Source organism: Schistocerca serialis, chromosome 9, assembly GCF_023864345.2.
Source record: "Schistocerca serialis cubense isolate TAMUIC-IGC-003099 chromosome 9, iqSchSeri2.2, whole genome shotgun sequence".
NCBI classification, from domain to species: domain Eukaryota; kingdom Metazoa; phylum Arthropoda; class Insecta; order Orthoptera; family Acrididae; genus Schistocerca; species Schistocerca serialis.
The window spans coordinates 135256655-135281880 of NC_064646.1; the positions used below are offsets into that span (position 1 = coordinate 135256655).

Below are 25226 nucleotides of genomic sequence, written 5' to 3' on the forward strand. Positions count from 1 at the left end.
TCTTTACTTGAATAGCAATAACATAAAAGCAAAAGCAGCTGAAAATATGATGTCTGCTTGGAGATATTTTTTTCAATCTCTTTGTGTGAGGCACCACATCCGTGTATTTCTTAAAGAACATTTCAAAGTTTTCCACCTCGGCTGTTTTTCATAAATATTCACTTTATTGTATCTTGCACGATTGGTCAATTTCGGCCTTAAAGACCATTTTCATGTGGAGTAGGTTTCAATGTGTTTTTCAATTATAACAGATAAGCTCTTTGTATTCATCATTTTGGTTGACTTTAGTGACACCCGCCACATAACTTTTTGAGTAATCGTTATTTTTATTTCTTGATTTCCAGAAGTAGACGTTTGATTGCCAGATGGAACTTTTATTCAGCAATTATGAACATTCTCCTTCCATTAACTTTTATATTGTCCTCCATTATATTTATTCATTTCTTATGTGCCCTTACGGTCGTACAGTCCTTCATGGATGCTTTTTGGACTGCTGTGAAGAAACAATTTTCTGCAGCAAGTTACGGTTTCTGAGGGAGGGGGGGGGGGGGGGGGAAGCAGGAAGCTATACAAGTCTTCAGATATCATAGAGCAATGGGTGAAATACTGAACTTATTGCAGCCTACTCGAAAAAAGTATTAGTTACAGAGCAGTTTCTTGTGGACAGGGGTCTTGCTTACAACGGGCACTGGGCACTGATTTAGGGAATCCAGAGACCTTGAGCTGCAGGGTGGTCAGTGACGTCAACTTTGTAGTACTACGAAATCTGGGAGTGTTCAGCGAAACCTTCTGGGCTATAAAGGTCTGATTAAAAGGTCTGCAAGTACTGTACGCACGAAAAGTAACTGAGGAGCTTAGAAGCCACGGGGCGAAAGTGCACCGAGCGAGGCTGTGCAGTGGTTAGCATACTGGACTCGCATTCGGGAAGACAACGTTTCAAATCTACATCCGGCCATCGAATTTATGTTTTTCGTGATTCAAACGAGTGTCAGGACGGTTCCTTTGAAAAGACATGATCGGTTACCTTCCCTACCGTTCCAAAGTAATCCAAGCTTGTGATCCATCTCTAATGACCTCGATTTCGATGGGACGTTAAACGCTAATCTTCCTTTTTTTAGGTGTGGAGCACAATGAAACATACTTTACCACGATTTAAGGAAAATAAGTGCAAAGTTGAGCAAATGGCCCTTTCTGTGGTTGGATGTAATCTGGTATGTAATACAGTTTCCATTTTGTCTGTACACCGACATTAACGTCAAAGACTTAAATACTCTGAATATATATCGATTAGTTCAAGTTCAGAAATTCATTAATAGAGCATAGCACTTATTTCATTTGGATCCTGAACTGTAAATTGTAATATGACAATGTAAAGCAGGTAAACACAGGATTCTTCTGTACTCTCACAAAAATGACTGCAAAAAACCAAAATCGTTCACATGTGAAGTATCTACGCTTCTGACTCAGGCTGCGCCGCAAAAGTACGCGCAGATCTCCATTACATTCTAGTTTGTGGTGCTACTGTCGTCTTCGATAACCGCTTCGACTCTCCTCTTCGTGAGGGAGATTTATGTTAAATCAATGGTAGCTTGATGGAATGAAGCACCATGTCCGTGATGTATTTCATGTGTGTTGGATTTTCCACCGTATGCTTCATATACCTTTCACTGTGTTGTAGTTCAGGATTTCAGCTGTTTTGAAGTCTGTCTTCTACATCCTAATGATAGCAAACGTTTTGGAAGCTTTAGCAACTAACTGTAGCCATTGTTCTGGGACATATATATCTCGCTAACACTGATGTTTACTTTTATCGATTATCGTGAAATCTAGATCACATTCGTTAAAAGAGCGTCCTCCCTTCAAGTACTTATGGGTATTAGTTCCAATTGATAAACTGTTCAAGACTCGCAGTCTTAATTTCGCCACATGGTGGGTTTCGTTTTGCTCAACACAGTTGTCACTAAACATTTCATTGTGCTCCGCACCTAGACGTAGTACTACCAGGAACTTCAGTAATCAACAGTTTATTCGTAGCGACCACGATAAAGTTCATCCACACTCTTAATCTTCATTGTGTGATTCAGTTTTCAGTGATTTCCCCCCAAAAAATTCTGCTGAAAATCTTGCCTGCAAAAACCTTTCCAAAATAAGAATTCATTTCAGCATCCATATTCATCACTCCCGAATGAAAGCCAACTGCCTGTGAGTGACAACATTTTGGGGTTCATGGTTGTCTCAACTGCTCACCAAGCAATGCATTTGCAATCATTCTTAGTAAGAGTACTTATTTCTGCAGCTACATTTCAGCACCTGCTTGACTTGCAACAAAATCCTGCTCATTCTTTCGGTAGACTTTGATACCCATTCATCTGTGCAACGAACGTTATGCACATGGAAACTGCACTTACACCAAGGGCTTCTAGGCGCCTCAATTGAAAGCATTTCACAACTCATCTCAAAGCGTATGTCCAGTTCTATGAATCTGTGTACTATGAGCAGTTCACTTGTATGCTTGATTTGTATTTACCGTATGAGTACGCCGACAGTAAACTGTTCGCTAATTGTTTTTAAGACGTCACTTTCAGTGTTTCATGAAATTGTGGTCGGTACGAAGTGACTGATTCTAAACAGATCTTATTGATATTACAGATTGTTTCATGAATCACTGATCTCTAACAACTTCCTTTTTTAACACCAAATAGGTTTATCGTGGTTGGTCTCTCTGAGGACCGAGCGAGGTGGCGCAGTGGTTTGCACACTGGACTCAACTTTTCATAACTGGGATTCACAGTCATGTGAAATTTCTTGAAAGATATCATTTTTACACCAGTGACTGTTAAACTTTTTATTTCCACTATTGCAATTTCGGCCTTAGGCCATTATCAAGTGCAGATGTTTTGGCTTTAAGCCAAATGTGTCAGCTTGTATAAAGTACACATGGCTTAAAGTTCAAATGGTTCAAATGGCTCTGAGCACTATGGCACTTAACTTCTAAGGTCATCAGTCCCCTAGAACTAAGAACTACTGAAACCTAACTAAGCTAAGGACATCACACACATCCATGCCCGAGGCAGGATTCGAACCGCTCGGTCACTCCGGCCGGCCATGGCTTAAAGCCAAAACATCTGCACTTGATAATGGCCTAAGGCCGAAATTGCACTAGAGGAAATAGAAAGTTTAACATTCACTGGCGTAAATATGATGTCTTTCAAGGCACTGGACTCACATTCGGGAGGACGAAGGTTCAATCCCACGTCCGGCCATCCTGATTTAGGTTTTACGTGATTTCCCTAAATTGCTTCAGGCAAATGCCTGGGCGATTCCTTTGAAAGGACACGGCCGACTTCCTTCCCCATCCTTCCCTAATTCGATGAGACCAATGACCTCTCTGTTTGGTCTCTTCCACCAGATCAACCCAAGTTCTTTCTCTGTAATAAGTTATCCAATTTTTCTGAAATTGTAATCATTTTGTTTGTCTGTACATGTACATCACATCTACTGATTTCCATCGCATTCCGATAATTCCTCCGTATTTTATATTTTATTTATTTATTTATGTCTTAGAGTGTATATGGGAGTAACGCTCGACAGAACTCTTATACTCAAAAACCATTGTAAGAACAATGAAAGTATCCACACAAAAATCTCATTCGTTTAATTGGTAGTGTGAAATATGGCTTCGCCGTTAAACAGTCCGTCTGTGTTGTTCTGCTGCTGAATGTGCCTTTCCAATCTGCTACAGACCATCATATATCATATTTGGATACAGCGTCAATGAAACATGCAGGCTGATTACAGGTTGTCTCAAGCCTACTCCAACAAATAAACTTTGTTACGTAGCTGGACTAGCGTCACCCCTTGTACGCAGTTAAGTGGCTGCTGAGGTTTCAGTGCTGATGACACGGATTGTGGATATGATCAAGAGCAAACTACAAGCCCCTTGCTTCAGTGCCGTCTGCTCCCAACTTCCTGCTCGGAAAATGATGCCGCACATGCTATCCAAGTGCCTTGGAGGTTGCGATGTTCTGGGTACACGGTACGTGAAGATACTAGTTCGCTATGTGTGTTGTATTTCACCAGTATAAATTATATACTTCCTGATTTGATTATCGGAAGGTATATTTGTATGTTTCTAGCTCGAGAATAAATGACGGTACTAAACTATAGATGATGACGAAAATCTCAGGCGAATCGTAAAGGGCACTATTAACTGTGATTTTTTCTGCCTGCCTTTCCAATGACATTGAAATTAAAACGTACAAATAATATTCAAACATTTCATTACAATAGCAAAATATACTTGCCGATACTGACTAACCAACAATATGAAAATATAATTCTGTAAATAAATTTTAATGGGTAGTTGCTACCGTTACTTACTAACCCTTTTAATTACTAAAGCCACGGTTTCCAGAGTTTCGTAAATATTCACTATGGATGTAGTTAGATAAGTGAGTGTTCCGAAGCATCTTCATACATGTCACCTTTCGGAGTTAATGCTTAAGATAAGAAACACAGATTTTTTTTGTGTAGTGGTATTAGAAAGAATTTATATTTAATGGGAAACTAATGTAGTTGGAATCCTCTCCTGTGACTTAAATAAACAAAAATAATATATGTTCGCAGGAGTGCGAATAAAAAAGTGGAATCGTTAGGCGCGACTGTCTTCTTGATTCTTCATATTTGTGACTTTTAGATAAAAAAATATGACTATTATTTTGTTGTTGACCAGTAACAAAAAAAAATTCACTTCTTACATCCCTTCGAGTCCAGAACGCACAGGATCTTGATTTAGTCCGTCGAAAGCGTTGTTGTAGGGTACTTCTGAGTAACAAGAAGTATTTTGTCAGCCTGTACACTATAAGTAATATATTGCCAAATGTTTGAATCTGATGAGAATTCCTAATGAGCAACTGATCAGCTATTATGAAGTTATCTTCGATCGTCTTTTGTTTCTTCTTTTAATTGATTTTTGTTTAGACATCATATTAGTATACGTAGGTGGCGGCTGTAAGAAACCTATGAAAGGTGTGAAACAGAATTCTACTAACATGTAAACATCCACTAAGTGGATAATGGGATGAACGTTTTTTATGTGCTCTTGGCGGAGACGTTTTTAGACTCATATCCATGTTTTCCTGTGTCAGGTCGAGAAGATGTTGAAAGAATATTTATGGGAAGCAAGGTCTGTGGGTACGTAACAAACTCTGAGGTAAACATTGTAGCGTATTTCACACGCTAGTTTGGAGTACATTTCCGTGTCATGACTGGAGATAAAGGATTGTCAAAGAGTAAGACAACAATGGAATTCATGTTTTGTAAGGAAATTTATTACATTTAGTTGTATTCATCACTCATGCAGCAAAGAGACTATGTTTACAAGAATTGTAGAAAAATAATTTAGTCTGAAATTTCACATTCGACTTCACACGTAAGAAGTTTTACACACATTTTACAAGTTAAAAGATAACGCTGAAATTTACCTTGTAAATTGATTTAATAATTACAATTCTAGTCTCTGATACTACTATTATGGGAAGAATTATAAACTCCAGCCAGTAATAGTTAACACAAAGTAAATGCATTCCTTTAACATGGATCAGGAAGCGAGATGTAGTTCGCTAGTGATGATCTTTCCTGAAATAAAAAGTATTTTTACTGTGCATGACTTAGCAGTGTAGTTTAATTAACGATGTGATCGATATGGCGCTGTTCCGTAGATATATATATATATATATATCTTTCCATTTTGTCAGCGCTTGGGGAAGGTCGGATATTCGGTAACACACCGTAACGAACGAATCCTTCCGGGTAAGCATTCGGTATATTAGATGTCGTAAATGACTTTTCTCGCTGTCTTCTTTTTTTACGAAGTACTACGCGTGAGTGAAAATGACTGAGGAACGATTACTCTTAAACGAGACAAGACTAAACATCATTTTCACTGCCGTAAACGAAATAATAATCACAACACATACACGACAGACGACCTTTTAAAGATCATATTTCAGGTGCACTGACTGGTGTGCCTCTAGGTGTACCTAAGCATTAAATTTATTGTATAAATATCTAGAATGAATGGATTATATCGTATATGTGAGACAGCTGTGAAGACGACACGGCGTACTTGCTACAACAGCGTAGATATTTATGCGAGCGACGGTAAGAACGTTGTCACGGTAGAGAGGGTATTTTTACAGATGTATTGTCGATTTACGGTTGTTGTAGGTTCGAGTCGAGTGACTTACAGCGGTTATAGATCGTCGCTATTTACTTTATAACCGTAATGCGTGCTTTCTGAGATGTTAAACACGACATACTGCATAGTTCAGGGATATTTGTTTTTTTAACATTTTTCACGCTTGAATAACTTTAGCGTTGTATCGATCTGTTAAGTTTGGCCAAATATGATAGTAGTAGGCAAGCTTTGTGATGGTTCTGAGACAGTAGCGGACACACATTTGGTGAAAAATCGCGAGGCGGCAGGATAGGAGGAACAGAGAGGTGATGCAAGAAAGAAGTAGAAAGGACAGTCCTTTTTTTTTGTAGGAAAGAAGTGAAGCGGTGTTTCACGTAGATTGCTGGCTGCCCGACGCGTGCTGCCCGGGCGAAGCAAGACGTCGGTTCTGCTCGCGAGGTCAATCGTCTGAGGGCGAAGAAAGCCGATCCGAGGTTCACGTAGGGTAGGCGAAGGATGATTTTTGACGCGTCGGGCAGCGACGCGAGGATTTACGGCGAAGGTGAGGGATGCGAGCCGCGGAGGCTGGGGGTGCTACTGTCGGTGTGGCGGGCGCGAGCGCCGCTTAGGCCTTCTTCTCCTTGTCGGCCGCGGGGGCGGCGGCGGGGATCTCGGGGTACTCGAGCTTCACGCCGGGCTCGCACTCGATGATGGGGCAGCAGCCGGGGAAGGGCGCCGTCTTGTTGGTCTTGTCGCTGAGCTTGCACTTGGGGTTGGCCTTGGGCAGAGGGCCGCAGTCCTCGACCAGCTCGAACAGCCTGCCGGCGTTCTCTCCCTCGCCCGGGGTGCACGTGGAGCGGCCGCAGAAGGGAGTCAGGTCCCAGGTCTGGTTGGGCTCCACGAAGCCGCAGCGCGTCGACGCGAAGCACATGCCGGGGAAGTCTGCAACAGGAGCGGCACGTTAAGTCCAGCACTTGAAATGACTCGCGACTGCACAGTTTCACATGCGGCTCAGGAACGCTTTAAGGCAGGGCTTCCCATCGGCGGCTCTTTCTAGGGGGTCCGCGGCCACCTTCCACCAAATCGTGTAAAATAATGAGTAAAGTTATTGAATAAAAATGTGAAAATCAAATTCATCACTATTTTTTTTTCGTGTGAAAAACATGTGTACTTTTACTTCAGGTCGTATTCCCAAGCAGCCTTTGCGGTTCCTAAGTGAGAAAGCACACACAGTTTAGTGCCGGAGAATGCGGCTTCTTTGATCGACTGTTCGCAACAATACGGGGGTCGTTTGTGCGCCGGCTCACGGCGCTAGATACGCTGAAACCTTCTACGCATGTGCGGAGCGAGCTTCGTCGACCAATCCCAGCGCTCGCTGGCACGTATGCGGCCCCAGGCATCATTAAATGTTGGACGACCAAAGGAAGACACTACAGACATTTGAACATTTTTCTTCGGATTTCACAAAAAACCAAAGACACACACACACACACAAATGTTACGAAATACGCATGCTCCTTACACAACAGTAGCCAAATAGTGGAAGTGAACAGTCCATAAGCGGCAGCTTGTCAACAGCGAACAGTTTGGACGTGACATTGATTGCTCTTGGAGGAAGACAGCTCCAACGTGTGAAATTTCAATTACCAAGTAATTTTAATCACGCTGTAGTGTGTTGAACAAAGGGAGTAAATCCATTAGTAACTGTCTGGATACAGTGGGAATTCAAATTGGATCGTTAATTTCAAGTTGTTTTCATTCATCTCCAAACCAAAGACTATTGATACTTCGGAGGGGGGGGGGGGGGCATTGGGAACATGGCACATGGCACTTGCATTAAGAAGCTTTCAGTTCCCATGGGTTTCGCTCTGAAATTTAAAGTTACTGTGCTCTTGACTGACTAGGGGTCCGCCATGGATTTTCGACTGAAGAAGGGGTCCGCCAGCTGAAAAGGTTGGGAAGCCCTGCTTTAAGGTATTGTGGGATTTCAAGAACATCTATTACACAAATGCTGACCCCAGGCCCCTCCTATCCGCATCCTCCACTGACAAGGGAACCTCCCCATCGCACGCCTTTCAGATTTACTTATAAGTTGGCACAGTGGACAGGCCTTGAAAAACTGAACGCACATCTATCGAGAAAACAGGAAGAAGTTGTGTGGAACTATGAAAAAAATAAGCAAAATATACAAAGTAAGTAGTCCATGTGCAAGATAGGCAACATCAAGGAGCACGCGAGATCAGGAACGCCGTGGTCCCGTAGTTAGAGTGAGCAGCTGTGGATCGAGAGGTCCTAGGTTCAAGTCTTACCTTGAGTGAAGAGTTTTAATTTTTTATTTTCAGACAATTATTATCTGTCACCAGTGTCGTATACAATATATCAGACGTGTTTTCCTGTGGAGGAATCGGTTGATCTAGGACCTTGCGATCAAATGTTTTCGGTTCCCATTGGAGAGACACGTCCTTTCGTCTACTAATCGCACCGTTTTGCGGTGCGGTCGCAAAACACAGACACTAAACTTATTATAGTGAACAGAGACGTCAATGAACGAACGGACAGATCATAACTTTGCGAAAATAAAGAAAATAAATTTTTCACTCGAGGGAAAAATTGAACCAAGGAGCTCTCGTTTCTCAGCTGCTCACACTGACCACGGGACCACGGAGCTCCCACGCTCGTGCTCTCCTTGATGTTGCTTATGTCCCACATGGACTACTCACTTTGTATATTTTGTTTATTTTTTTATAGTTCCACACAACTTCTTCCTGCTTTCTTGATTGATCTATGTTAAGTTTTTCAAGGCCTATCCACTTTGCCAACTTATAGCTAAATCTGAGGGGGGTGCGATGGGGAGGTTCTCTTGTGAGGATGACACGGCGGTCGGATGGTCCCGGTAGGCCACTCGTGGCCTGAAGACGGAGTGCTTTTTATTACACAAATAATTGTTCCTTTTTGTGTTCAAACGTGAAACAGCACTTTTGTCACGCCAGCAGTGGGTACATACACTCAGTTCTTATTACACTCAGTGCCTACTTTCTAGAAGTTAGATTTTGGAGAAAAGAGAAGTAACTTAAACGTAAATACCGTGGTGAAGGCATTATAGTATTAACCTTGTAAGAGATCCATGACTAAGGAATTTGTTGCTAGCGCACTCGAGCAGATGTAATTTCGGTGGACTGCTCACGCGCTGTCTGCGATATGTAAGCTATAAGAGAATCTCAGACCAGAGAGCAGTGTTGTGTGCAGTAGGAACTGTGTGGCAGTAGGAGTTAGTTGTAGCTAGCAGTTGCGTGTATTGAGTTGGCTGGGCCGGTCGTGGGTAGCGATGGCAGAGCCTGAGCGTTGTAGTATAAGGTAAAAGCAGCCTCACGCATATGTACTATTGTTATATCAAGTCCCATGTAAACGTATTTAAAAAAATCTCTTAGTAATAATCTTTCTTATAAAAATTAACTTTTGATAATAATTCACCTCGGTTTAAGAGAACTTACTAATTTCTCCAATCCATGGTCATCCCGATTATTGTAATGAAAAATCAGTTGTTTCTTTTTATGCATGACAAATCTATCGGCCAGCATTGCACAGGGCTGTGCCAGAAAATTTCTTATAGGAGCATATATATATATATGCGTTATCCGGCGACCTTATTGAGGTAAGAATTTTTAATTTATTCAGTGTGATCTTTCAGGGCCATGACGCAACACTGCTGACGTCCAAAATTTACCAGTTTAAATTCACAGTCAGTTATTGAAAGGTTACATATGAGCCACAATTATATTGAGAGATTGATCACATTGTAGTATTGGTAGGTTACAGAATTTTTATTGGGAGGTTACGCTGAATGTGAATGTTTTAAATAATTATATTTTTTCCGTTGGGAGGTTACACTAAATGTCAATTCTATATATATATATATATATATATATATATATATATATATATATATATATATACACGCTACTTCGGAATTATCATCGATGAAAGGTGGAACTTCGGAAGGCACATTAAATCCGTGACCCAAAGAGCATTACAAGTACTTAATAACGTCATCTCTATAGGTCATAAAGGGCAACGGCCTTGCCGCAATGGATACACCGGTTCCCGTGAGATCACCGAAGTTAAGCGCTGTTGGGCGTGGCCGGCACTTGCATGGGTGACCATCCAACCGCCATGCGCTGTTGCCATTTTTCGGGGTGCACTCAGCCTCGTGCTGACCCTAGTCGTGCCCCCTACATCCTGTCAATTTGAATCAAGTCGAGGGGAAGTTTGTACCGCCCCCCCCCCCCCCCCCCCCCCGTATGCAAGGACTGGAAGGCCGAAAGCTAAAAGGAACACATAGGGATCTACATAACGTAACCAATCCTGAAGACAATTTTATAGAAAGAGAAGCGGAAGTAAACGAAATTGAGATGTGAGATATGATACTGTGAGAGGAATCTCACAGAGCTCTGAAAGGCCTAAGTCGAAACGAGTCCGCTGGAGTAGGTGACATTCACCCAGAATTACTGAGATCCTCGGAGAACTATCCGTGACAAAAATATTCCATCTGGTGTGCATGATATATCAGGCAGGTGAAACACCGCAACACTTCGAGAAGAATATAACAATTCATGTTCCAAAGAAAGCAGGCGCTAACAGATGTGAATATTACCGTACCACAAGACTAATAAATAATAGTTGCAAAATACTGATACTAATTATTTTCAAAAGAATGGAAAAACTAGAAGACGCCTACCTCGGGGATGTCTGCATAAATGCAGGAATACGCGAGACTGTACCGTCCCTTCGGCGAAAGAGTGACAGAATACGTTTATAGGTTCTGTAGATTTAGAGAGAGATCTTGATAGTGCTGACGCGAACACACTCTTTGAATTCTGAAGGTATTAGGTGTAAAATGCAGCGAGCGGCAAGTTATCAACAACTTTTACATAAACCATACTACAGTCATAAAGAGTCGATGGGTATGAGAGGGAAGAGGTAGTTGAGAAGCGGGTGAGGCAAGGTCCCGATGTTATTCAGTTTGTACACGACACGCAGTAAAGAGAACCAATGAGAAATTTAGAAAGGGAATTAAAGTTGAGGGAGAATAAACAAAAACTATGCGGTTTTCCGATGCCAATATAATTTTCTCAGCGAGGGCAATGGAGTTGGAAGAGAAATTGAGCGAATGTTAGCCTCTTGAAAAGAGGTCATAACGCGAATATCAACAAAACTGAAACGAGGGTGATCGAGTGTAATCCAATTAAACCAGGTGATACTGCGGGAATTAGATTAGGAAGTGAGATCCTAAAAGCAGGCAGTTAAATAATTGACGATGGCCGAAGTAGCGCGGATATGAAATGTAGGCTCGCAATAGTCAGAAAATCTTTTTTGTAAGAGAAATCTGTTAACATTGAATATAAATGTGAGTGTTAGGAAGTCTTTTCTGGACGTATTTGTATGTAAAGTAGCCTTTTACGGAAACGAAACACGTACGATAATCTTTCCGGACAAGAAGAGAATAGAAGTTTCTGAAAATGTGATGCTGCAGAAGAATGCGGAATATTAGATAGGTGAATCAATTAACTATTAAAAGAAGGTATCGGTTGATAGGACAGATGCTGCGGCATCAAGGAATTGTCAGTTTGTTGATAAAGGAAGTGGAAGGAATGAACGAAAATACTGGGCAGGAGCTATTTAAGAACGATATTGCCCTGCCTTGCTGAGTAGTTTCCGCACGGTCTGTTCCTGGGCTGCAAATTCGTGAGATAAAGTACGTACTGACTCATAAGATAAGGTTGATACGTGACAGACAGCTACCCGGAAACTTTAGTGACAACTTGTGTTATCGCTACTGGGAAAAGAGAAATGGTGATTACTGACGCACGCCTCACGTGTAGTGGTTGATAAGTATCGCCAACGGCAAACTGTTGTTGCGCACCAGAGAATGAAAGTTAGACGTTAGCGATGTACGAGTGAGAATACGTGCATACGGATACGTGCTTGTGTGTGTAAGCAGGTCTGCTAGAGAAGGGAAGTGGAGAGACGGAGTGAGAGAGGCTTGATATACAATCTCGAGGGCTAGGCGTTCCACTTTCACTGACTGGTCCTCGGCCAGTAAAGGAAAAAGAAATTTCTGGGTCGCAATCGATATACCTGCCGGCTACCGCTACACTTTCCCTTGCGCGCTCTCCGGGGCCGAGACATGTTTGGAATGTTGTCGAGCCGGTGTTTGCGAGTTGCGAATACGCTGGACGTATTGAATGTGAACAGGTACGGTCAGATCTCTCACATAGTAAGAAGCTGCCAGACGTTCTAAACCGCGTACAACTGTGTGAATCTGTCTCTTTCGGGGAAAAAAAGATCACGTTAGGGGCTTTGGTCGAAACCAGCTGTCCATGCTGTTACGTAACGGATACGGCGAGGACAAGGTATTTGGCCGTAACACTCTTCGGAAAAGGCTAGACTTCTAAAGAGCAGTTGACTGAGTACAGAGAATTAAGATCCATCCTTACACATTTTAAATGAATTGACAGGGAGCGTATAGTGAAGACTCAGTGTTGCCAGAAGCATTTCTGAAGATGTTCAATGCACCTCTGGATGAAACATCAGGAACAATAGTTTCATGGACTATGACCATACACCCGAAAAAACTACCAGCAACTTGACACGAAGAGTTTAGTGAAACATTCCGATCATAACGAAGATCTCTATTTTCCCAAAGGCTGTAGTTATAAAACATATTTTGCAATGGTTTAGGAATATTAGTCGATCTTCTAGTATAATAATTTTAGCCGCTTGTGTGTTACATTACTCGATTCTGTAATAGTGCAAGAAAAATTGTTATTTCGGTATAGTATAGTGTAGTTAGTTGTGCAAAATTCTATTGGCTTGTATCGTCCCATCAGGTCTGAGTCCGAATACTGGGTGCAAGTTTTTTTGCTTTCATGTTGTTGTAAGTGCTCTGTATTTGTCTGAAATGTTGTTATCCCAAGAAACTAGATTAAAACGGAAAAATGTGAGTGCAAAATTAAAGTATAGTGAAAAATGTACGTCAGTGTAACACACCCGTACTTTCCGTAGCGCTAAATGCATTGATCAGTAAATTAAAAAGATTGTTTTTTGATTCAATCAAATCAAATTATTTCTATCTTTAGTTTAATCGAGAATCAGCTAGTAATGATGGGATACATCGAACTGTAAGATAAATCCGCTCAAATTAGTGTACATTTCTGTTCAAGTTCGTAGAAATAAGTCCCACATATGCTCTCTCCCTAATCGAGAATCAGGTAGTAATGATAGGATACATCGAGCTGTAAGATAAATCCGCTCAAATTAGAGTACATTTCTGTTCAAGTTCGTAGAAATAAGTCCCACATATGCTCTCTCTCTCTCTCTCTCTCTCTCTCTCTCTCTCTCTCTCTCTCTCTCTCTCTCTCTCCCCATCCCCCTCTCTCTCTCTCTCGCGCTCTCTCTCTCTCTCTCTCTCTCTCTCACACACACACACACACACACACACACACACGCACACACAGAAACATTAATTTTTGTGTGAGACAATGAACACCTTTGTGCTATAAATAAGTGAAAATAATTCCTATCTCCTGTTTACGACAAAGGTTTTCGGGTAGTTTCTCTTAGTTATCACGGGAATGCTGGACCTCGAAATCCCTACCCAAAAATTCTTATTGGAAATTCCTCTGTCCCGCTCCCAGCCTCTGGGCTACTTGACTGAAAAGAACAAAGTTGTATAACAATACACACTGCTCTCATCAGGAGGGACTGAAAAACGTCAAATAAAAATAAATAAACTGTACAGGCGCCACGACAGTTTCTCTCGGGCGTCTAACGATTAAACGTTGGTACGCAGTTCCACTGTCGTGATCTACTTAATCTGAGGAGCTGTCCTCCGTCAGTCATATAACATTGTGAGCGTCAGCCGTGTATCTCTCGACGCTGGAACACCTGTGATAGCGTCCCATTGACATCTCCGCTGATAATAGAACAATAACGTCGTTACAGCCATAAAAAAAAGCAGCCGTGATATTCTCGCCCTGACACTTAATGTATACAATGAACATAACAGTTTACATAGTATGATACCCACGTGCAGTTGTAAGTAGGCTGTAGGTTTTCTTATTAGTAACGCCACGTAGCGCTCTGTGTGAGAATCACTGGCTGTGCTGTGTGCAATCTGTGGCTGGTTTGCATTGTTGTCTGCCATTGTAGTGTTGGGCAGCTGGGCTGTTAACAGCGCGTAGCGTTGCGCAGTTGGAGGTGAGCCGCCAGCAGTGGTGGATGTGGGGAAAGAGATGGCGGAGTTTTGAAATTTGTCATGAACTGCTATATATATATTATGACTTTTGATGACTATTAAGGTAAATACATTGTTTGTTCTCTATTAAAATCTTTCATTTGCTAACTATGCCTATTAGTAGTTAGTGCCTTCCGTAGTTTGAATCTTTTATTTAGCTAGCAGTAGTGGCGCTCGCTGTATTGCAGTAGTTTGAGTAACCAAGATTTTTGTGAGGTAAGTGATTTGTGAAACGTATAGGTTAATGTTAGTCAGGGCCATTCTTTAGTAGGGATTTTTGAAAGTCAGATTGCGTTGCGCAAAAAAATATTGTGTGTCAGTTTAAGCACAGTCTTGTATAATTGTTCAAAGGGGACGTTTCATACAGTGAATGGGAAAAATACTATACTAGCGTTATGGTTAAACTAAAAATTCCGCTTGAAGGCGTTGCCTTGAGTCTACTGTAAGGAACAACATGCTCGAATTTTCCTGAAGCAAACGCGGAGCTCCCTTTCGTCGCCCGCGGAGCGGTAATCTCACGGCTTATGACACGGTTGGTCGGTGCCCTTCAGGAGTCGGGGACCGTGTCGCTGGGAGCGGTTTCTCCGCGGTATCCGCTTTCGCTTTTTATATGGTAGAGGATAAAATCCGCTTCTGTGGTCGGGCGGCGCGAGGTACGTCTGATAGGTGGCCAGCGAACAATGCACAAATGTCACCATCGCCGAGGCTAAGGGGCCCGCTATTCTGCACGACTACACTGCTTTTGGCCTTAATATAATACCGATCACATCTGACCCTTCTCTTATTACATTTACGGTCGACCAGTGAGGTGGTGTGATTCACTTACATCTTCATCTTTTTTATGGTGAATCTTCTTTCGTAAGCGTGATTTGTAGGTAGTGGAGTTATGCTAACGTTCGAGGCAGCTAGATCGGCTACTACTGGTTTAATCTCTCTTCATCGCTAGAACTTCACGGCCGGTGAAAGAAGATGGTAGCGTCTACAATCCTCAAATTGCCAGATTGCACACTAACTGTCTAGATAAATCGGAAAGCTCTCATCCGATCACTATCCAGTGAGTGAAATTATGTTCTGGTTATTAGTAGAATATTCGTGGCGCGGAAGCATTAAACTTGAAAAGATACATCTACATCTACATCTATACTCCGCGAGCCACCTTACGGTGTGTGGCGGAGGGTACTTATTGTACCAATATCTGATCCCCCCTTCCCTGTTCCATTCACGAATTGTTCGTGGGAAGAACGACTGCTTGTAAGTCTCCGTATTTGCTCTAATTTCTCGGATCTTTTCGTTGTGATCATTACGCGAGATATAAGTGGGCGGTAGTAATATGTTGCCCATCTCTTCCCGGAATGTGCTCTCTCGTAATTTCGATAATAAACCTCTCCGTATTGCGTAACGCCTTTCTTGAAGTGTCCGCCACTGGAGCTTGTTCAGCATCTCCGTAACGCTCTCGCGCTGACTAAATGTCCCCATGACGAATCGCGCTGCTTTTCGCTGGATCATGTCTATCTCTTCTATTAATCCAACCTGGTAAGGGTCCCATGCTGATGAGCAATACTCAAGAATCGGACGAACAAGCGTTTTGTAAGCTACTTCTTTCGTCGATGAGTCACATTTTCTTAGAATTCTTCCTATGAATCTCAACCTGGCGCCTGCTTTTCCCACTATTTGTTTTATGTGATCATTCCACTTCAGATCGCTCCGGATAGTAACTCCTAAGTATTTTACGGTCGTTACCGCTTCCAATGATTTACCACCTATGGCATAATCGTACTGGAATGGATTTCTGCCCCTATGTATGCGCATTATATTACATTTATCTACGTTTAGGGAAAGCTGCCAGCTGTCGCACCATGCATTAATCCTCTGCAGGTCCTCCTGGAGTACGTACGAGTCTTCTGATGTTGCTACTTTCTTGTAGACAACCGTGTCATCTGCAAATAGCCTCACGGAGCTACCGATGTTGTCAACTAAGTCATTTATGTATATTGTAAACAATAAAGGTCCTATCACGCTTCCCTGCGGTACTCCCGAAATTACCTCTACATCTGCAGATTTTGAACCGTTAAGAATGACATGTTGTGTTCTTTCTTCTAGGAAATCCTGAATCCAATCACAAACCTGGTCCGATATTCCGTAAGCTCGTATTTTTTTCACTAAACGTAAGTGCGGAACCGTATCAAATGCCTTCCTGAAGTCCAGGAATACGGCATCAATCTGCTCGCCAGTGTCTACGGCACTGTGAATATTTGGTGCTTCTCGAGGAGGTCATCAGAATCAGACTTCATCTTCTCTCTTTCCATTACACTTTAAACGCTCTCGTCATAAATACATTTCTCCATAACAACTGTTTCCAGTACTGCCTATCATCTGTGCTGAAGCTGAAACAGCTCAAAGGACACCCCTAGTTTCTTCTGCTGGGGCCCTCTCCGATTGAATCAAAAATGTTTCTTGCCACATTTTTTTACGCTGAAGTTGGTCTCGAAAGCTGTCGGGATTAATAACAGAAAAATATAAAATTGTTTGAGTTTAGCGGTGGGGGTGACTGTTGCACCTCTATCACGTCACTGTACGAAATCCCTCTTTCAATGCATCCATTCATATTATGCAAGGAGATGGCCCAGCGGCTTATTCCACATCCGAACGCGAGGTTCGAAAGTCCAAACTTGCATTCTGATTCAGATTTCCTGCAATTTCCTGCAGTCACTTCCGAAGGCTGTCAGGATGGTCTGCTTGAAAAGGTCAAGATATTTCTGCTCCCGTCCTTTTCCAGGTTAGCAAATGGATCATTCCGCCTGCAGCGGAATGTACCGTGTTACATAATTTCGTGACAGATTATAACAGTCAGCCAGATTGAAGCTTCAACCTGAATCGTTTACCTCTGACGGTCTACGTTGAGGAAGTTTCATTTCGACAGACTACTTATTTTTCTGAGGCGGTTTAGTCACAGAATGAGAGACAAGGGTGTATATTCTGGGTGATATCAGTAGCCTCTGTTCTGCACAATTACGTTCTCCAGAGTTATGTCGGTAGTTCTACACGATAGCGCCGATAACTCGTGTAGGTTTATCAGCACGACACTATTCATACAGACCTTTTTCTTGTTTTTAGTGATGCGGTTGACAGTGACGGCAGAAAAATCACGACCAAGACGGTGGAATCAGTTCTTCATGGCCTAACACAGTATACATCTCACACATCAGTATGTAACCAGGTATTCTTCATTTTCTACTATTATCCCACTGCCTATATCTCCACTGGTTATACTCTTATGTCCTCGTTGTTGCAAATTGTACCTTTTAGTTTATCAGCCACTAGTATTCCTACGGGATAGTTTCGTGATTAATATTGACGTAATCTCTATCGTTCAGTATCAGCATTATTTGTTTTGCCTGCAAAAATTTCTAGTCCTTCTTTATTTTCACGTCGGTGAACAACTATAATTTGAGATATAGGGTCGTTTTGCAGTATTAATCCGTTAATATCCCTGATAGGCAGCGATCGTGGCTGGTACCGCAAGATAAAAAATTGCGACACACAGCAGTGACTTTCAGCAGCTGCATTGCCGAACGTCAACGGCTATCGATTTGAAAGTTCGATAGTGCTGGCAAGACATTTGGAGCGCAAGAAGTTAGACGTTTCCCCCTCCCGCGAGCCGGCGGCCAATCGCTATACGCCGAGGTGTCTCTACAAACCCACCAGTAGCTCCACAGCCTATAGTCGTCCTTGACGGGTTCCTCTCGTCTGGGGTTTCACTGTTGCAAATGGCCGGCGAGCTAAGGCGCCACGTCGCTGTCGGTTCTAGAACACCTCCCGCAGAATGCTGCACACTTTCCCAGCTGCAACTGACTCCTGAGTTACGCCAAATACAGCCTTGTACTTGTGTAGCTGTCAGTGCTTCCTTGGTCGATTCTTTTTGTACAAATGGCCGTTTTTTTAGAACACCGCTCATGAAAATAAAATTGTTGATCGTATTACGTTATTTAGGGTACGATCCTAACGAAGCTTATCACACAGAGCACAGAACTCCATGCGACTCTGCAGAAGCCGTATACGAATTCACAAATTCGTTGGTAGATCTTTTTTTTTTTTTTTTTGACTAGCTGTAGCGTTTACATGATCCTTAAAACCTGAAAATCTTCTAGTCTTTAGCGTGATTTATGCCGTGACGATAGGAAACTATCTGCACTGATGCAGTAGGAAGTACCTTTGCCTTTCGCGGGCAAGTGCTCTACCATCTGCGCTACCCAAGCACGACTCACGCCCCGTTCTCACAGGCTTACTTCTGCCAGTATCTCGTCTCCTACCTTCCAAACTTTACAGAAGCTCTCCTGCGAACCTTGCAGAACTAGCACTTCTGAAAGAAAGGATATTGCGGAGACATGGCTTAGCCACAGCCTGGGGGAGTTTCCAGAATGAGATTTTCACTCTGCAGCGGAGTGTGCGCTGATATGAAACTTCCTGGCAGATTAAAACTGTGCGCCGGACCGAGACTCGAACTCGGGACCTTTGCCTTTCGCGGGCAAGTGCTCTACGATCTGAGCTACCCAAGCACGACTCACGCCCTGTTCTCACAGCCTTACTTCTGCCAGTATCTCGTCTCCTACCTTCCAAACTTTACAGAAGCTCTCCTGCGAACCTTACAGAACTAGCACTTGTGCATGAAGTTGGTAGAGCACTTGCCCGCGAAAGGCAAAGGTCGCGAGTTCGAGTCTCGGTCCGGCACATAGTTTTAATCTGCCAGGAAATTTCATATCAGCGCACACTCCGCTGCAGAGTGAAAATCTCATTCTGGAAACTTTTTTTTGTAAATTCTTTACAATTTGGGACCACTGAGCAACCGAGAAACGTACAGCTACTCCTAAGGCGGGAAGGGGTTCTGCGCGAAGCGACTGGGAGCGTTGGCTAGACCTTCTCTGTTGGCCTTTCGCTTTCGTCGGCGAGTACCAGGCGCCTCCTAGCAACAAACAAGGGGCGCGGCGGCTGTGTGGGCGGACAGGGCGTCGTGTGGTGTGGCTGCTGGAGCTGGATCTGGACCACGCCCCGAGCACCGTTAGCGGCGACCTTGGGCGCGGCTGCCGCTGCCGCAGCCGCCCACCGTCTGGTTGTCGCTGCGCTTGCTCCAGTGCGGAGCGGGCCCGCTCACCTAACTGGTTTCCTTTGTGGGCAAACTGGGTCCTGCGCGGCGAAGCGCTCGTGGGCTGCATCCGAGCGCTCGATTCCTACTCTGCCTTCAGTATTAGTCCGAATAGAAGGGATGTTGGTCACGATCAGCAAGGGCTGAGGTCGCGTCTCTTCCGGGTAATGTACAAACCAGTACCTGGCGCTTCTGGCGGAAAGCCTATGAACTAGACGAGATTTGCTGGGATTATTGTTTCGTAACGAAATGCAAAAAATTATATAAGATGGAGAGGGGAGAAAGGAAAGCAAAGGGAATGAACTGATGATATCAGCTGTATCACGACTTCAAAAGGAAACCTTCTTCGTTGATCCATTATGGATCGTGGGACAACGGCTGGCATGAACTTCTTGATGCAATAATTTACCAACAGCCGTATGTATTGTATGAATTTATTTTATTTTATGAACTATGTGCTCCCAGTTTCGGCATTATATTGATGCCATCGAGTGGGGCCTGAAGATGGCATCAATATAATGCCGAATCGGGTAGCACATAGTTCATAAAATAAAATAAATTCATACAATACATACGGCTGTTGGTAAATTATTGCATCGAGAAGTTCAAGCGGAAACAGTGGCGGCTAGCGAAAATGTGTGACAGATCGGCCTCGAACGCGGCATCACCTGCTTACAAGGTAGTTGCGTTAATCACTGCGCCACCGGGACACAATGTTTACTGGACATGATGCGCAGGCTATCTCGGCAGGGTCTTCGGGCGACCCTCATTCCCTCCTAGCGCAATCCTCGTCCATGTCCTCCGTGCTCGCTAATTTTTGATTCCTGCTAGAGGTCGAACAGAATTGTGCAGCTGCGCTGGTGGTTGTGAATTCTTAGCCCATCGAGACGCCGGCCGAAGTGGCCGTGCGGTTAAAGGCGCTGCAGTCTGGAACCGCAAGACCGCTACGGTCGCAGGTTCGAATCCTGCCTCGGGCATGGTTGTTTGTGATGTCCTTAGGTTAGTTAGGTTTAACTAGTTCTAAGTTCTAGGGGACTAATGACCTCAGCAGTTGAGTCCCTTAGTGCTCAGAGCCATTTTTTGAACCCATCGAGACGCGTTAATTATACAGGGTGTTTAAAAATGAATGTACAGGTTCTAGGGCTTTGTAGCATTTATTACATTCAGCTTACAGTTATAAATAATACATCAAATGAAAGCGCAGATGAAATAGTTTTTGAAACTTCCTGGCAGATTAAAACTGTGCGCCCGACCGAGACTCGAACTCGGGACCTTTGCCTTTCGCGGGCAAGTGCTCTACCAACTGAGCTACCGAAGCACGACTCATACCCGGTACTCACAGCTTTACTTCTGCCACTACCTCTGCCAGTACCTCCCGAGTTCGAGTCTCGGTCGGGCACACAGTTTTAATCTGCCAGGAAGTTTCATATCAGCGCACACTCCGTTGCAGAGTGAAAATCTCATTCTGGAAACGTCCCCCAGGCTGTGGCTAAGCCATGTCTCCACAATATCCTTTCTTTCAGGAGTGCTAGTTCTGCAAGGTTCGCAGGAGAGCTTCTGTAAAGTTTGGAAGGTAGGAGACGAGGTACTGGCAGAAGTAAAGCTGTGAGTACCGGGCGTGAGTCGTGCTTCGGTAGCTCAGTTGGTAGAGCACTTGCCCGCGAAAGGCAAAGGTCACGAGTTCGAGTCTCGGTCGGGCACACAGTTTTAATCTGCCAGGAAGTTTCATATCAGCGCACACTCCGCTGCAGAGTGAAAATCTCTTTCTGGAAATAGTTATTCTTACAAGTGTTCACTTAGGTGAAATGTCAAGTCATCACTGAAGATGACATGATCCAGAATATCTTCTTCATCATGCAGCAACATTCCATTTGCAATGTTGACACATAAACCGTATGCTGTAGGATTTTTACAGCTTGCAACAACTGCAGATGATAAGGACATAGTTGTAAGCATCTCCTTAAAGGTCTCCACAGAGACATCACTGGAAATGCTAAATCATGCCTAGCCATCTGAACTGATTTCTTGGTGCTATGCGTGAAAGGATCTTACTCATTCAGCACATTCTGCAGCCACTCTTGGCCATTCCAGTCTCTTCCCTTTGCGTACAGGTATACAAACAAAACTGTCTGAGTTGCTCTTTCATTTGATGTATTATTTATATTTGTAAGGCGAACGTAATAAATGCTACAAAGCCTTAAAACCTGTATATTCATTTTGAAACACCCTGTATATATGAATGCATGGTGACTGCTCTTCTGGACATGCATTCGTATAATAATGCAACAACTTTGGCACGCAGGGAGACGTTACCAAGTGATGTATGACATTGGATTTTACTCGGAATATATAGCGATTTCTGAGATGGTGTTTGAGGTGGTACTTCATATTAGCACAGCAAAAGACAGTTACGATTTTCATTGTCACATGGTTTTGGCGGTTCTTAGGGATATGGCGTGATTTCCGAGGTAATGACTAGATTGGGATCTGAGGGCATAGCCTAAATTTAACTGCACATTTCGCATTGTATCATCTCCTACCGACAAATTTAATCATGTTGCCGCATACCTTCCTATGGGTAACGTCACGATGGAATTTATCTAACCCCATTTTGCAATGGTCTGCCATCTTCTTTAATTAAACAGCATCAAACATTGATGATTCGTATTTCGTACATTTCTTTGCAAAAATCATTTCTGATGTATACAACGGCGCTTTTTATGATTTTAAATAATACATGGACGTACCATACTTGGACCTGAGAAACGCTCAGCTTTTCTCTCAGAATATATGTAGAACATATGTGTATTTGATATACAGTATGTTAGAGGTATAAGTGCAGATATTTTGAGTGGTGACTGAGGACAGCGTTCCAAACAACATTACATTCATTACTTCATTTTAAGACTAATAATTCTAGCTGTTAGGCGTAGTATGTTTCTAGGTTTGTTAGGACCTCCGAATGCTTATTTTTCACTGGCCAGCAGGTCAAATGTGAAGTTTGGACACGTGCACGCTATATGGTTAGTGTATACTGACTGGAGTAGTCCACTTAGTGGTGCAGTTATGACCGTGCAGAAAACATCAGGCTGTAAATTATGTGACACGTTTGTGGGAAGACTGTTAGACACACCGAAAATACAACAAACGCACTGAAGTGAGTACATACTAAGGTACAAATGACCACAGTATCTACACTTATACGCTAACACCCTATATGTTCATGCCTTGTAATCGCTTTCGAAATTCTACTAAATTTTACCACTATATTTCCCATTCTTATTCTAGATAAATGACGAAATCGGTGTCATACAGTGTTAGGGCAACTGTAAATTAAGATACGCAACTGCAGGATCCTCTTTTCCAGGAAAAAGCGTTACGACGGTTCAGTGATATGACCTGCCGCAAAGCCAGAGAATCTCATCGTTAATAAGAGAGTAATTTATAATGACACAGGACGTTGAATGATCTCAGACTGACGTAATTTATGAGCGTTTACCTTTCAGTCTGCTCGTCAACTGTTATTACTCTGAACGGTAATACATTTACCGAACTAGAAAGTAATGTTTCAGTACGATGACTAGGCGATTTAAAGGCAGATGGCATAGGCGAATGTTCTCTCTTTTGGGACAAAGTGGCAGTTTCGCAGCAATTAAGGCGTATTGCTAATCTGCTGCTCTGTCTCACCAAGAGCGTACGCTTACCACAGGGAGAAACACCACGAGAAAACGAAAAAAAAATTTGCAGTCTAAGAGTGGATTCCACTGCTATTGTGCGGCAGGTGAGGAAGAAATGAAGTACAGGTTATAATGTTCTGTCGATGAACGGTGTAGCTGTGGAGTCGTGCACTAAGGACATTTCCTCTCCAGCCACTGTAATGTGCTGCCCGGAAGTCCGCGATAAATTGGCCTCTGGCAGCCATGGGAGAGCGTAGCGTTTAGGGAAGCATATGAAGTAACATCGTCAGCCTCATGTAATGCTGCTCGAGTTGAACAACAGAACTAGTTTCTACAACATGGCCACGTACTGTGCCATGTAGCAGGAAGAAATTGAGACATATCAACAGGTAGCTCTAAATGAAAATCGCGTAATGCAATTGCATTAAAAAAAAGCGTTCAGTGCATAGTGCTGTGGAATGCAGAAAAAACAGCAAATTGGCGCTCATAGGAAGAAGAACAAGACCAAAAATGCAACAGGAGCGTAATATGTAAGAAACTGTCTACGCAACCTGCCACTGATGATGCCTTGCAGAAAATAAAGGCGAAACGTGTATGGCACTAACATTGTGTTTTATTCAGTTGCTGTCAGACGGTCCATAAGTGAAAATCATCAACATACCGTAGTATTACGCGCAACTGAGGAGGACAGGACCAAAAAAAATTGAAGATGTCATTCGACACGAGTTTTATTGTCTAATGGGCCTGCGACTGGCTCATTGTATCTCATCCGGTGTGCATCGTGTCCAGCTGTGTCGTAATTAGCTTATAATTCGACAAGTCAGTTTGCAACAGGAACACCATTGACGTGGAAGAGCGTATGTAGCATAGAATCACTGGGCTGTGCCACCTGATTCATCGGAGACTGGAAACGAATACTACAGACCACAGACAGCGGTGAGGACGCTGTGAAGGCAACACTGAAAAAACGAAAGCATGGCTGCGCGAAGGTGTGGTTTCGTGAACAGAGGCTGTGGCTTACGATGTGGTTGAATCGCCGTTCACCTTGTCGTATGAGTAATCCTAGAGGAGAGGGGGGGGGGGGGGGGGTGGAACTTTACCATATTCTCAGCCATAGCCACTACGCATGAAAAGTAGCGTTCTCAGTGCGAAACAATACGCTCGTTTCATCTGGGGAGCAAGCAACAGGAGATGGTTTGTGTAACGTAGATAACTTTACCAACCACTGATAATGCAAAGTAGAGGATGGGCTTTTATAAACATACAGACTTGAAAACAAATATAACGTAAGTGATCAATTAGAAGAAAGTGTTAATGCGGAAAGAAGGAAGGCTGAAGTGGAACGTCGCATCGACGTTGAAGTTATTAGCGAAACAGCAAATCGGCAAGTGCTGTATGTGGGAGAAAGTCTACGTAACTTTATTGAAGCAACAATTTCGGAACTTGCTTGAAGTAATAGATGAAAACCATGGAAATATGTGTCGCAGGAGAGGGGTTTCAATGATATTGCTTTCTAATACGAGTTCAAAGTCTTAAACTTTAACGCCGCCTCGCTCCTTTGCGATTCCGATTATTCACGCGTTGTTACGAAAGTAATAATGATATTCGAACATACATTACAGATGCTCACTCAGTCAAAATCGAATAAAAGATTGAAAACGATTTTTCAGCAAAATATGTAAATAGTTGAGCAGGTTTTTCCTCGTCCATGGCAATCTATCTGCAGTTCTCTAACGTGTTAAGCGGAGATGGCTGACGAGCAATTTTCGCAAGAACAGAACAAAAAATACCATTTTTGAAGGGAGAAACAAAAAGAAATTCGGTTAACGTCTGTCGTACTGTCAACATCAAGTCATTTGCAGCAGAACCATACCTCATTTGCAGAAAGACTGGAGACAGAAGTGACGAAAAATCCTTCCAGGCTTTTGTCGCTTACAA

At 43.0% G+C, this 25226-nt stretch overlaps 1 protein-coding gene and 1 non-coding gene across 2 annotated transcripts in view; both read right to left on the minus strand.

Moving 5' to 3' along the window:
* Positions 1-5308: 5308 nt before the first annotated feature.
* The window catches only part of LOC126418704 (uncharacterized), a 43155-nt gene continuing 23237 nt past the window's right edge, over positions 5309-25226 (minus strand). Inside the window, exon 3 of the mRNA XM_050085602.1 lies at positions 5309-7120. Within this exon, the coding sequence (XP_049941559.1) occupies positions 6804-7120 (317 nt within the window). The 3' untranslated portion in view covers positions 5309-6803. The remainder of the gene's footprint in view (positions 7121-25226) is intronic.
* Positions 20855-20929, minus strand: Trnas-cga (transfer RNA serine (anticodon CGA)). Its single transcript has one exon. It is a non-coding gene; the product is annotated as a tRNA-Ser (tRNA).